The sequence below is a fragment of the Martes martes genome (genome assembly GCF_963455335.1).
Source record: "Martes martes genome assembly, chromosome: 6".
Classification (NCBI taxonomy): domain Eukaryota; kingdom Metazoa; phylum Chordata; class Mammalia; order Carnivora; family Mustelidae; genus Martes; species Martes martes.
In genome coordinates, this window is record NC_137893.1 from 95,417,483 (window position 1) to 95,432,560 (window position 15,078).

The 15,078-nt window shown below is 35.3% G+C and overlaps 1 protein-coding gene across 2 annotated transcripts; it reads right to left on the reverse strand.

The window, feature by feature from the left end:
- Positions 1-359: 359 nt before the first annotated feature.
- Positions 360-14,294, reverse strand: LOC308344565 (beta-defensin 110; the record flags this gene model as incomplete). Of its 2 annotated transcripts, none has more annotated exons than XM_080806172.1 (2): positions 360-493; positions 14,240-14,294. In XM_080806172.1, the coding sequence occupies 2 exons, from the start codon at positions 14,292-14,294 to the stop codon at positions 360-362; spliced, it is 189 nt and encodes a 62-aa protein (XP_080662298.1). The 2 variants fall into 2 exon arrangements, with proteins under 2 accessions (XP_080662298.1, XP_080662297.1); XM_080806171.1 differs by lacking the exon at positions 360-493 and adding an exon at positions 9,251-9,399.
- Between the last annotated feature and the right edge of the window lie 784 nt (positions 14,295-15,078).

A 15,078-nucleotide genomic window follows, 5' to 3' on the forward strand; every position in this document is an offset into this window, starting at 1 on the left:
TTCTCATAGTAAAACTGGCAGTAAAGTCCCACACATATATTTAGAGATGAACCAGAGCAACTCAGATGATTACCATGAATGGCTGCATGGCAACGTGACCATGATGACATTATAAGCACAATTAGAGTCTGATGTCTTGTTTAATGAATATGTTTATCCATCTGAAATACAAAGAAAGTAGGCAGTGAATAGACTGAAGAGAAACCAAATTATTTTTATTTACATAAACAGTGGTACTGAGAATATAGAAATGAATAAGTTTATTAAACATTGCATTCTCTTTCTGCCCACCCTTGAGTCAATAAGATGTGTCTCTGTTCCAGACTTCGATGCTCAATTGTACTTCTCTTTTCCAGAGTTTATATGCAGCACTGATTTCTCCATTTAATGCAGGATCCGTAATCATATTCATCATCATCACAAAATGTTTTACATCTTCCTTTCACTCTTTCACATCTCTGAAATCGATACTTGGGCTCCATGTCACTTCTGGCTGCAGTCAAAGAAGACATATAAGTCATCAGTCTAATTTTTCACTTGGGAGTCTTCTTACTTAGGGAAGAAGAAAATCTGTTTAGTTATAAGATCATGTGTGAGGGGCTTGGCGAAGCAGTTTCATGGCACTAAATTGTGGTAGCAGCTGTTGCAGAAAGTAACCAAGCTACAAACATTTTCCTTGCACAGATGTGTATGTCCTTACCTTAAAGTGCACTCGGTACTGAGCTTTAGCTGGCTCCTGAAGTCTCGCCTTCCTATCTTTTTTTCTTTCTTTATTAGGACCACATTTTCTCTCCCATGCTTTCATTAAGATGACATTTGCAGTTCTTTAAAAACCTATGAATTTTATTTTCATGCTTTTTCAATGTTTTAAACCTAGTCTGATTGCCTCTTCACAGTATTATTTGTTCAATGCTTTCTTCTCCATTCCAGATCTTACTCCTAATTGAAATTTTCTTTTATTATATTAGAGCAAATGGATATGTCCTTTTCACCAATCTACAGTAATAATGAATGAATAACATAACTTAGTACTTAATAGATGTATTTTTCTTAAATCTTTTTATGGTCCTTTTATTCTTGCCACCAAAATATAAGCGTTTTATGATAGTAATGGTTTCTTCTGATTCCCTGTTATTTCCTACCCCATATATCATGATAATTATAATACAGTAAGCATGTAATACTTACTGATGGAGTAATTTATTAAGGGAAAAAAACACAGAAAATATGCTCAGGAAACACAGTTTTGTTGTATATTAAGTGTTTAATAAAAGAGGATCCCCACATTAGTCTTCTAGTGAGTCATCTAAGACAATGCAAAGAAGGATGTCCTGAGATTGCAAATTCATAGATTTGGGTTCATACATTAAAAGGGAAGCAAATATTTTTGTTACTTAGAATTTTATTTCTTTTAATCATTCAGTTGTACTGCAACTAATGCCTTTAGAAAAGAGACTTGGAAATCAGGCTTATTCCCGCCACCCCAAATTTTATCTTAGTATTTACTTCTCTTGGATTAGTCATTCCATCTATCTGCATGATAGAATATAATAAACATAGCTATCACAAATATATTTTGAATATTAAATTTTGTACATCAGGAAAAATAAAGGAAAATAATTTCATTAAAATTTAGAGAATAAATTGAATTGAATTTAGATTAAAATTACATAATGTTAACTCATAGAAACTAATTGTCTTCCCGGAACCTAAATGAAATTCAGAATGATGTTTCATTTCCATGTGGCAGGTGTTTGAGTGCATAGCATTCTCTAAGCATTTGGTTGAGAACTAGTCAAAAACTTCAAATGTAGAGAAGACTTCAAATGGACTAACTTTATGGTTCTTAATAAAGTTAGTAGAAAATAAGAGGAAGTTAAGCATAAAATGAAAGAGATTGTCAGGAGGGTTTTGCCATGTGGATATATGTATGTCCTTTTGGAATGGAAAGGTGACTCACCATGACAGAATCCCTGCTCACCAGTAAATTTTGGTGAAATCTAAAGTTATTTCAGAGCCATATTTGATGTAATGAAAAGTAGAGAAGAGTGTGATGCACGGTTACATTTTACTTTAAAAAAAAAAACTTTAATTAGGATAATTATCTTTTAGGCTAGTCTGCATTCTTGAGACTCCACTGTCTTGCCATTGATGTTAATAATTAGTGAAACAGAGAAAAAAAAGCAGGAGGCAAACTTTAGCCTTTGTGAATAAGATGAGCTATATTTTGGGCATATCAGGATTAATGAATTTAGAAACCAGCAAGGTAATTAAATTCCACAACTAGACATAAACACAGCTTTGTGGTTTAGGAAGATTTGAGAAAAAAAATTTGTTGATAGAATTCACTACAGTGAACAAGATAATCTCAGGAAAGCATATGAAACAAGAAGAAAAGGGATTCAGGGACAAAGTACTGGAGGCCACTGCATTTAAGACACCATCAAATAATCGTCAGACAATTGTCAAAACAGTGATAAGCTCTAGCAGTGTGCAGAAGTCCACAGGATGAAGAATAAAAATAGGACTTTGGGTTTGCTTTTAAGAAAACACTGATCCAGGCACCTGGTTGGCTCAGTGGGTTAAAGACTCTGCCTTCGGCTCAGGTCATGTTCCCAGGGTCCCGGGATCAAGCCCCACATTGGGCTTTCTGCTCAGGGGGGAGCCTGCTTCCCTTCCTCGCTCTCTGGCTGCTTCTCTGCCTACTTGTGATCTCTGTCTGTCAAATAAATAAATAAATAAATAAATAAATAAATAAATAAAATCTTTAAAAAAAAGAAAACACTGATCACATTAGCATGAAGATTTTGTTAATTGATGAGGGGGTGAATGTATTGGTGAACAGAGTAGAGACTAGGAGTCTAAGCTGTTTTTCAAGAAGTTTGGTGAAGAATAGAGTAAAGCAGATTAGAAAGTAGCTTAAAGAAAAAAAAAATCTCATGAAATCTGACTAATTATACCTTGAATATATCCAGAATCCTACCATTCCTCATTGTTTTTATTGTTAGCACCATGGGCTGAGCTATCATAATGTGTTACTTATATTACATTAATATCTCCTAACTCATGAAAGTATCTCAGAGAGGATTTTCTTTTTATTATTATTATTTTTTTAATGAAATTCAAATTTTCCTATGGCTAAAAGCCCACAGGATTTCTCTCAGAACAGAGGGAAAGATCCTTCTTGTTCCTAAAAACTCTGGGTTATCGGCCAACACATTTCCTTTCTGACCAGCTCACTCAGGACTCTCCTCCCCACTCACTCTTCTCTAGCACCCATCACAGGCATTCCCCACAAATCTCATGTGAGCTCCCATGATGCTTTTTGACCTCTGTCAATATTTTGCTCAAGTGTTACCTTCTCAATAAGGGCCTCCTGAAAAATCCTATTTAAAATTTCATTTTTGAGTCCTTTAACTCTAACTTATCATCTTCCAACATCCTCTCTGAGATACTTTCTTGGGTTAGATGTTAATGTAATGTAAGTAACACATTACGGTAGCTCAGTTCATGGTGCTAACAATAAAAACAACGAGGAATGGTAGGATTCTGGATACATTCAAGGTATAATTAGTCGGATTTCATGAGTTTTTTTTTTCTTTAAGCTACTTTCTAATGTGCTTGTTTATTATGTTTACTGCCTGTATTTTTCTCCACCTCTAGAATAAGAGCCCCACAAAGGAAATATTGTCTGTTTTGTTTATTAATGTGTCCCAATCTTATTACATTATGGCTACACATAGTCGGTTCTCAAGGAATATTGTTGAATTGGTAACTAAATGAGAGAGGGGTTGTGAGATCCAGTGCCTGACGTATTGTCAGTGTTATGAATTGACATTGCTCTTCTTGGGGACGGATCCCATGTTTTACTCATTTTTCAACTCTATCAAATTGGATAGTTACTTAAAATTCACTTTGTAATCAGTAAATATCAGTTCCTTAAGACAGGAGCTGTAATTTTTTATTTTCATGTCCCAAACCCATAACATCATACCTGGGAAGAGGCAAGCCATTAGTCAAATGTTTTCTGCATAAATAAATTACTATTTGGAGTTAGATTTTGTTCTTGCCCAAGGACATTGAGATAAAGTAAATCCTGAAATGGAGAGGGTTTGAGTGTGTGATATCATCTGCTGCTAGTCCCATGCTGGAATTTGATGGTGAGAGCCCTCATTTCAATGGAATGCTTTTAACTGATTCAGGTGTGTATTGAGCTATTAACTACAACAAAAATACCCAATGCCTGATAGTGTCTGTTTCATCAGAGTTGCTGCTAATCCTGACTCATAGAAAACTAAAATGGAGGAAGACACACAGTGTTGTGGAAATTTCGATTCTGGACCAAAGGAGAGAAAAATGGGAAAGTTTTAGCTCTTTAGAGCTAAGTACAGTTACCATTGAACAATGCGGGGCTTAGAGGCATTGATGGCCCCTCCACCTTCCCACACAGTTGAAAATACACATGTAACTTCTGACTCCCCCCAAACTTTATGTAGCCACTGTTGACTGGAAGGCTTATGGATAATATAAAGTCAATTAACATATACCACGTATGCTGTCTGTGTTATATACTGCATCTTTCTTTTTTAAGATTTTATTTATTTATTTGACAGAGAGAGACCACTCAGTAGTGAGAGTGGCAGGCAGAGGGAAAGGGAGAGGCAGGTTCCCAGAACAGGGAGCCTGATGCTGGGCTTTCCCCCGGGATTCTGGGATCCTGACCTGAGCTGAAGGCAGAGGCTTAACTGACTGAGCCACCTGGGTGCCCCTATATACTGTATTCTTATAATAAAGTAAGCTAGAGAAAAGAAAATGCTATTAAGAAAATCATAAGGAAGGGAAATACATCTGTAATACTGTACTGTATTTATTTTTTAAAAAATCCACGTATAAATGGATTCATGCACTTCAAACCCATGTTGTTCAAGGGTCAACTGCAGTTTCAGATTATCAAGCTGTTTTATCAATTAAACCAATGAAAGTTATAATGCATGAGCAAGAAATTTGCCAGATATCTTCCCTTATGTATTTACCTTTTTTTTTTCATTTTCTTTCATACTTTCTTTTTGTTGCTATAAACAAATTCTGAGGTCAGTATGAATAATTAGTGACACCTCTTTCTCTTTAAGGAAATAGGATGCAGAAGTTTATCAAAAGGGCTTCTAGAACGTTTTGTCAATATCACATACAGCACACAGTTAAAAATTTCTTAAGGGAAGAATATTAATTTCATAGTTGATGCCCATAGGTTTATATTCTCCTTCAAGTTTGTCATATTTGTTCCTTGGGCTGAAGGAAAGCTGGTGGCCTAGACCACAGAAAGAGAGACTAGCTTAGAAATGCATATGGTTTTGGTTTTCTCTGTCAAGCCCTGAAGGTTGGAGGGTCTACAGGTACAGATTAGTTCATATGCAGAGATGCCTTGGGTATCTTTCAGAAAACCTCTTGTCCATGTCTGTTCAAGATGGATCAACAGGGACTTGATTTGGCCTTCCTTCTCAAGCAACTAAAAAACTGAAGAGAATCTATGAGATAATAATTTTCAGATACTAGATAGCAGGCAGCAAAGGGCAGTAAGCCCTGAAGGGGTAAACAGATAAGGGGAATCCTATACGTTTCCCAGATTCCTGCTTGGAGTTTCAGGCATAAGTGTGAGAAGGAAGAGTCCAGGCACAGGCCAGTCATCTTCTTAAGAAGACGAGATGGAGTAGTGTGGCTTGGGGAGAACTGACAGGCAGAGTACTGGAGGGAAGAAAGCGACAGAGAAATCTGCAGAGGTTCTCATTTATTTCCTTCTCAGGTCTCACCACCAAGTGACATTATTCTCATTATTTCTGTATTTATTAAGTCTTTTTCTCCCATTGTATTGAGTCCTTACCTGAGTCTCATTCCCCGCCTAGAGTGATGTCTGGTAGATGGTAGGCAGGAAATAAATATTTACTAAATAAATAAGGGGACAGGAATTTTTGTTTGCCTTGTTTACTGTTCCATTTCCAGTGCTTACAACAGTCCCTATCACATAGCAGCATAACAGCACATAGTCCATATCACATAGCTCGATTAATATTTGTTGAAGGAAAGAAAGAATAAAGAAAATAGAAAAAAAAAAGAAAACCTCTTATCACCTACCACTTCTTGGTGGCCAATTAAAAGCTCAATTCTTATTTGTCCCATATTAATAGTATATTAAGGTTCTCAATTCTACATTATAGGTCTTGATTATCTTAGGTAAAAGTCAAACATTCATTTCTTCTCAACATGACTAATATATTTATTTTTCAAAAGTTGAGCTATTTTTTTTTTCTGGGGCCACCAATATATGATCTCTATCCCATATGTAATAAAATATGAAAATTTCAAATAGATAATTCTCATAATAAGACACATAAAATGTGCTATCTGGAAACATTGATTTTTTTTGTTTCAATTTTTTAATTTTTAAATTTCTGTGAGAATGAGTGCTTAATTATAAGCCAGTGGTTCTAAATCAGGAGTGATTTTGCCTCCAAAGGGGATAATTTTTTTTTAATTTTTAAAAAGATATTTGTTTATTTATTTGATAGAGCATAAGTGGGGAGGAGGGGCAGAGGGAAAGGGAGAAGCAGACTCCCTACTGAGTAGGGAGCCCAACCAGTGCTCTATTCCAGGACCTGAGATGCTTAACTGATTGAACCAATCAGTCAGTTAACTGACCTGAGCCAAAGGCAGACACTTAAGAAACTGAGCCACCTAGGTATCCTCCAAAGGGGATTTTCGACAATGTAGGTAGACATTTTTGATTGTCACAATTAGGAGAGGGGGTGTGTTGGCATCTGGTGGGTAAAGGCTAGGGATGCTAAGAAACATCTTCTTGCTAAAGATATAATGCATAGGATAGCTGCCAAGGCAAAGAATTGTCTGGATCAAAATATCAATAGTTCTCAGATTGAAAACTATTTTAATAAATACTGTAAAGATACTTTTGAGATATTTATACTGCAAGGGAACACTCTGAGAACTCAAAGTCTATTTTAAGTTATTAAAATATATGAAAGATAATGCATGTGAAGCTCCAGTGTGTGCTTAGCAAGTCATTGTTTCATAATGAGAAGTCATATTTTTATTAAAATAAAACAAAAAAGTAAATAGTCCCTTGCGATGGAAACATATCCAGAAACTTTATCTAAATAGAGAAAAAAAAAATCTTTCTTTTTCTGTACATGTCACCATAATAGATAATGTTTAGTATGAACATAGACCCTTATATCTCATATCTGCATTTAGAAGATGTAATGAGATGCCATAATAAAAATATAAAGAGAGGTAACAAAGATAACTACACTTGTGGTAGGCACTTTATAATGTACGGAATTGTCAAATCACTATATTGTACACCTGAAACTAATATAATACTGTATATCAACTATACTTAAAAATAGAAGGAAGGAAAGAAGGAAGGAAGGAAGAAAAAAAAAAGAAGAAGGGAAGGGAAGGGAAGGGAGGAGAGAAAGATAAAATATATCCAGAGGGTAACTGGGGCCTGGAAATTCTTCGACTTCTCATCTTCTCTGAGTCCAAGTCTGGCTCACATATATCCACTCAATAAATTTCATTTTACTTGTTAAGTTATCAAAAATATTTTAATTTTATTTGGGAGGAAGGCAAGTTTCTGTTTTACTGCTATGCTGTGTTATTGATGATTTTTTCCCAAAAAGAATCCTAAATTAATATAAATAACTAAGCTGCACTCCTAAGTTCATAAAAGAAGCAGAATGTGTATTTTTGAATAGCAACTCTATGGTACAGATGTATTGTTGAGAGTATTATAAGGGAAAATACTGTGGTCCCTCAGAGGAAGTGGCAAGAGCAACTCAGGCAGAGTAGAGCAGAAGAGTGCAGGCTACTCCTCCTTTCTGTTGTGTGTCTATCCTCAGACAGGGTCACCCCAGGACTGGGGAGCCGAACTCAGTTGTTAGTCATAGTTTCTGTCTTTGTCAAAAAATTTAATCACATAGAGTCTCATCTCCTTCATGGAATTCAGACCCTTCCATTTTTACTCTCTCTTGTATTTCCTGATACACACTTTTCCTCCACTAAACAATAAATAAGGATAGGGGTGTCTGGGTGGCACAATTGGTTAAGTGTCCAACTCTTGGTTTCAGCTCTGGTCATGATCTCAGGGTCTTGAGATCAAGCCCCTCATCCAGCTCCATAGTCAGCGCAAAGTCTGTTTGAGATTCTCTCTCCCTTTCCCTCTGCACCTCCCCCTGGGGCTTTCTCTCTTTCAAATAAATAAATATTTCTTTTAAAAAGATAAATAAGGGGCACCTGGGTGGCTCAGTGGGTTAAAGCTTTTGCCTTCAGCTCGGGTCGTGATCCCAGGGTCCTGGGATCGAGCCCCGCATTGGGCTCTCTGCTCAGTGGGGAGCCTGCTTCCTCCTCTCTCTCTGCCTGCCTCTCTGCCTACTTGTGATCTCTGTCTGTCAAATAAATAAATAAAAATCTTTAAAAAAATGATAAATAAGGGGCACCTGGGTGGCTCAATTTATTAAATCTCTGCCTTTGGCTCAGGTCATGATCTCAGGGTCCTGGGATCGAGTCCTGCATTGGGCTTTCTGCTCAGCAGAGACCCTGCTTCCCCCTCTCTCTCTGCCCGCCTCTCTGTCTACTTGTGATCTTTCTCTGTCAAATAAACAAATAAAATCTTAAAAAAATAAAACAAAATGATATATAAGGACAGAAATTTGAGCTGATTGTGATTACCTTTGTTCTTCTGTTCTTATACTAATCCTTCTCTTACTTCAGCTCTTTCTGTCATGAGCAGGATCTGCACTCTTTATATATAGTCTCGTAAGCCCTGTGTTTATATATTTTCATGGCATAGTCTATAGAGCAATGTTTAATGATAAAATGGCCCCACTTTTCCACTGCAGGCTTGCATCTCAGAAATATGTTTCTCCCATTTCTTTGACTTAGGGATTCTTACAACATTATTTATGTCAACCAACACAAAGCAGATAGAACTTTGAAGAGTTCTTGGGGAACTTGAATAAAATAAATTCTGCTTACTTCTGGCACCAAGAGATCAAGAGAAAATGCAATGTAAAGGCACCAGATACATATGTGACATAGAACCAACTCTGAACGGCTCAGTATTAAATTTTATTTAATTCTTTGAGATACATAGGCCTTGAAGGATATTCTGGGAAGACTTAGTAACACTGGTCCTCTCTTCTTGGAGCATGTATCTCTTTCTTGTCTTCTGTAAGCTTTACTTCTGTAAGCAGCAATGGGATCCAGGTCGTATGCAGAAAGCAATCCTAATTTCACTTTCATGGCACTCAACTCTACATCGGCCATTACCCTTTCTGCACTCTCTCCTCAAATCCAAGCTACCATATTGGGGATATTTCTTTTTGGCTGTAAGAAGGAAAGAATGACTGAAATTAGCAATTTAACTGTGATACACCCACATTTTAAAAGGAGAAAGTCTAAGAAGTAAAAGATTTTTGCATATTTCAAAAGAAAATGTCCCCCTTCTAATTAATGACTGGGAAAAATCTTAATTGAGCAAAGCTTAAGTGAACGTACCTGAAAATCATGGAAGTGTCTTGGACCTAAGTTAGGTGTGCCAGTTTGCTTCCTTACAAATGACTGCATAATAATTCTAGGATAGTTCCCCAATCAGTTTAAGAAGTATTCATAATTGATCTCTCAGGCTTAGTCTCTATAATTATCCAGTTGCATTTGAGCTCTCCCTTTTATCTCTCACAAGCATTATTTAGGAAAAACGTACTTTTCCGGTTTTTCTAGAGTTTTCTACTGCAGCTTGATTTTACTTTTCCAAAATGTTGAGATAGAGGTAAAGTTAAGCAATTTGACTGAATTCCTGCAACTACCCTGGGTATTTTGGGATTTATCTCCACAAAGAAATTACCTAACACATACCCATGTCTGGTGACAAGATTGATTTAAAAAATAGAAATGACTAGAAGGTGGGACTATTGTTGGCCATTACAAGATTGCTAACATTACTGGTGTTCTGAACAACACATTTTATCTTGTAGCTTGGAGACTGACTTTCACTTGAAGTTTGTATTCATAGTAAGTGGAGATATTTGGGGAATTGGGAGATGTTGGTCTGGTAGGTTGTAAGATTCATTCCAAGCCAAATACATTTTAATTTTATATTTCACAATATGTGCTGGTCCATGTGTTTTCAGAAGCCCTATATTTTCAAGTATTTTTTTAATACACATCAGTTTTAATAAGTAATCATTGAGGGGAACTGGTGTGGGAGAATTCTAAATATCGCCAAAGGTCAGACTCAAATATTTTTGTATACTTGTGACATGAAAATAAATAATTTTTTCCACTAATTTCAACCATTAATTAGGTTTGGTGTTCTAATCGGTCCTTTTAAAGACCAGGCATTTCTACCTAGACATTACATCTGCATTTCCAAGAGTTGGTGGTGAGTGGTGATACCTTTTAATGGAAACCTAGACTCAGAGCAACATTATCTATATTACTGGTATAAATAGCAGATATAAAACCTAACTCTTCTATTAAAATTACCTCTCTTCTAATGATAATTGAAGCAATGCAGAATATGACACAATTTACAGCAGAAAAAAATAGTTACTTTGCACAGATTAAATGTTAATTTCTGAATGTCATTTTTTATTGTATAACTTCTAAGAAGTTACTATCATCAAACCCATGATTTGCCAGTGACAGAAACCTGAATTATACTCACTTTAGACAAGAGGATTGTCACACTTGTCACATTATTATTTAGTATTGCCCCCTAAACTGACCTCACCCCTTCTCCTACCCATTTGTTGCCTTATTTAACCTTTCTAAAAATATTGTCTTCTTTCTTCTCATTTTCAGCTCTAAATATAAGTATCCCCAAGCTTGTGTCTTTGGATTGCTGATATTCATCTTTGCAAGCCTCTACCCACTCATTCCACTATTAAGTATACTGCCGGTTAAGCTCTGACTTAATCTCTAGTGTAGGGTTTCTCACTCTCAACACTATTGACCTTTTGAGTTGGACAATTCTTTGCTGTGGGATGCTATCCTGTTCACTGAAGAATGTTTAGCAACATCCTTGGCTTCTACAAACTAGATACCAATAGTACCAGTTGTGACAACCTAAAAGGTCTCCAGACATTGCCTAATGACTCCTTGGTGGTGAAGTTGCCTCTAATTGAAAATACTGTTTTCAGTAATTAAAACTACTGTTCTTGTGATGCTGTGATAAGTCAAACATATTGTTTCCAGCCTCTGATACATTGTTTAAGTATGGTCTTCTTTCTGGAGTCTCTTCTGATCACTTTCAGGGAAGTAAACTCTCTTTCTACTGCTCCCACAAGGTGCTTCCTAGGTGCTTCCTATGTCTCATTCAGCCTGCATCCATTAACATGTTCATGTGCTAGGGAATTTCTTTAAACAGTATACAAATTTTACTTAACATATAAGCCAGAAATGGGCAAGGTATTTCCTAAAATATCTTTCAACCCATAATTTCTTTTTATTTTCACTCACCTGCCATTTTGTTCTTTAGGTTACCATTAAACTTGCTGGAAATGGCGTGGGGTGGAGGGGGAGGAATTATGACAATTCTTTCAGCACAAAACCATACTATCCTAGGGGCACCTTGATGGCTCAGTCTGTTGGGCGTCTGCCTTACCTCAGGTCATGATCTTGGGATCCTGAGATCGAGCCCCACATTGGATTCCCTTCACAGGGAGGAGTCTGTTCTCCCTCTCCCTCTGACCCTTCCATGTACTCACTCACTCTTTCAAATGAATAAATTTAAAAAAATTTAAAAACTACACTATTCTATATTCAAAGTACATGTCAGATTTAAAGAGAAGTGATTATTGGCAATAACACATTTTTTTTTCAGTTTGACAGATGAAGTAAAACAACACATGAGAATGAAACCATAACTCAGTTCTAGACATGTGATGCATTTATAGCCTCTAAAAATGAAGAGGAAAGTTAAGTGACTTCAATGGAAATTTTCCTGTATAGACAGTTTAATGGCTTTTATCTGGACATCTCTTCATCTGTAACTGTCTGAGTGGGAAAACAATGAGGTTTTCTACCTCAATTTTGAGTAATGACTTTCATACTTTGCAGGTGAGATATAAAAAACAACTGAAGAACTCTAAAAGCCATACATACGACATTTGTGCAGTTTAAATGAACAACAATACATTGGTGAATACATAAGTTGAAAGACAACATCCTTATTGCTTTACTACTTTCTACATCTATATTTCCTACCAAATCTTTTCTAAATTTTTGTCTGGACTTTTTTTTTTTTGTCAGTATTATAGTTTTCTAAAAGTTTGATTGATGTGTGATTAACAAGGACAATGGTCTTACTTTGATAATACAAGAAAAAAATATACAAAAAGTTAATAACACTGATGTTGTAATCTATGCTTCTGTATCCCCAACTGGTTTTTAATTTCTAAATCCACAGGACACATGATATTTTATTTGTTGATAAATGCATGAATAGTTTTAATTATGGGTAAGAGTACCTGATATAACTGTTACAAAGAAAAAAATAACAAAATTAAAAAAAATAATGAAAAAAAATGACAAAAACAGAGACAGGCCTGACATAGTGATCTAGTCATGCTAGCTATTGTTGAAATTAAAAGAAGAAAAGGATTTATCACATGTTAAAAGCTGTATGAATCTGTATAGAATATCTTTTTAGCCCTGTCTAGAACTGGAAAACAAAAATCCAGAGATCCTTTTGAATTTTTTTTTTTTTTTTTTTTTTTTTTTTTTTTTAATTTGTCAGAGAGAGTGAGCACAGGCAGAGAGAGAGGCAGGCAGAGGCAGAGGGAGAAGCAGGCTCCCTGCCGAGCAAGGAGCCCGATGTGGGACTCGATCCCAGGACCCTGGGATCATGACCTGAGCCGAAGGCAGCCGCTTAACCAACTGAGCCACCCAGGCGTCCCAATCCTTTTGAATTTTTGAATGGAGGAAATTTTTGAATGGAGTGAAAGGAAGTTATTCTTTTAGTTATATGAACAATTAATTGTATTTCTTTGTTACTTCAATAATGTTTGATCTCTATTTGAATTTTATCCACTTGCAAAATTTAAATGATAATTTATCAGTTTATTATATATACATTATATACATTTTTAGATTGCCATAATGGACTCTATAATATTCACAATGAAAGGATAAGTTAGTTTACTTTCCTAGACCTCTATTATGATTTCTATTGGGCCTAAAGAAATCAATGAGATGCTAAAAAATGTTTTCCTGAGAGGTAGAGAATTTGAGCCTAATTTCAGTGCCAATTAGGTAGACTTTAACTAATCCTTTCACTTAATCTCTTTAAAAAAGAGGTAATAAATGATCTCTTCCAAAATGTATTATTCTATTTCCGTACAATTCATACTTACACATTAACTCAGGAGGAGAGAATCTTGTTACATACCTGATGTAACAAGGTAGCCTTTGAGGGAGGAAAAAAATCTCATGAAAAAAATAGCTTGTGTACAAGGTATTACACTCAACATCCACGTAATCAGTAGCAGTCAAAGACAGAAAGATAGTGACCAGAAATATAGAAAGAAAGGTCAAAAATGGACATGATTTGCCTATATACTGAGAATAGAATAGTAAGAAAGGCTTTTGCTCATTGGAAGTAGTATACTGGCATAGGTTAAAAAGAAGCAAAAGGTAAACAGATCTTTCTCTAGCACTGAACCATCTATCCCTTACCAGTTGATTATGCTAAAGAACATTTTTTTCCCAGTAAAAATAGATTCTAACAAATTGCTTCAGGATGAAGCTGACGAGACTAATGTATTGATCTAATTATTTTAAACTTTTTGTCTTGAAACAAAAGTTTAGATTTATAGAAGTTTAGATTAAAGAAAAGTTGTAAGGGTAATAGAAGCAAAACTCCCTTTATGGTAACATCTCATGTAATCATGTTTACATTATAAAAACTAAGAAATGAACATTGGTAACATTGGTATAATTCTATCAACTAAACTGCAAATTTTACTCACACCACACCAATTTTCCCACTACTATCTTTAAAAAAATATATTTTTTTTCTATTCTGGGGTCCAAGCCAGAATACCAGATTGCAGTTAGTATAAAAATCTTTTAATCCCATACTTTTAAACCATACTTTTAACCAGAAACAACTTATGTCTGCTCAAGTTCATTAATGCAAATAAGCCCATAAACATTTTCATGTTACCTGGTAAAATTGTGGCCCAAAAGAGCAGAATAAAGAAAAAGAGATGAATCTTCATGGTGGAGTTTCTCAGGAAAAAAGAATATATATATATACAGGCATATATATATATGTATGTGTATATATATATAAAAATATATGTTGCCAGATCTTGTTCAAGTCAGGGGTTTCCAAATAAGAAAACAGAGAATCCTTTTATTTATAGATTCTCCTGGGAAGTGGTTTTAACTACTGAGGCTTATCAATAGTAAGAACATTTGTATGCTTGGTTGAATTGTGCATGCTCAAAGAACATGGTCATAAGAATTATTACTAAATTTTCCCCATAAAAGTAAAACCTGCTTGTGTTACCTTAGACTCTCCTGAAAACACAAACTTTCAGAGACTTGTAAAGGAAATACGTTTGGATTGCTGAAACATCAGAGTGGAAATGTTATAGCAATACATTCCTCTATTATATGTTACATATGATGCTAAATATTCTAATATTTTTAGTGTTAAATTACTGAATGTCTGAAACATAGAATTTTATAGCTATAACTTTCCATTGAGATCACTTTTGTTTACAGATGAGAACCAGGAAGGTTGAATGATTTATTTCAATTCATATACAATGTAATTATTTAAATGTAACATGAGCAAGAAATTTGGATTCACTAATAAGTATGGGAAATACTGTACCCAGTAGGTTTTTAAGTATGACTTGTGGACCTGATTTCACCATTCTAATGTCTAATGTTTTTAATTCTGTACATGGAACTGGAAGTGTATTCTGATCCAATTTGCATATTGCCCACATCTATTATTTCAGATTCAGGAGGAAAGGCTGGAAGTTTTACACA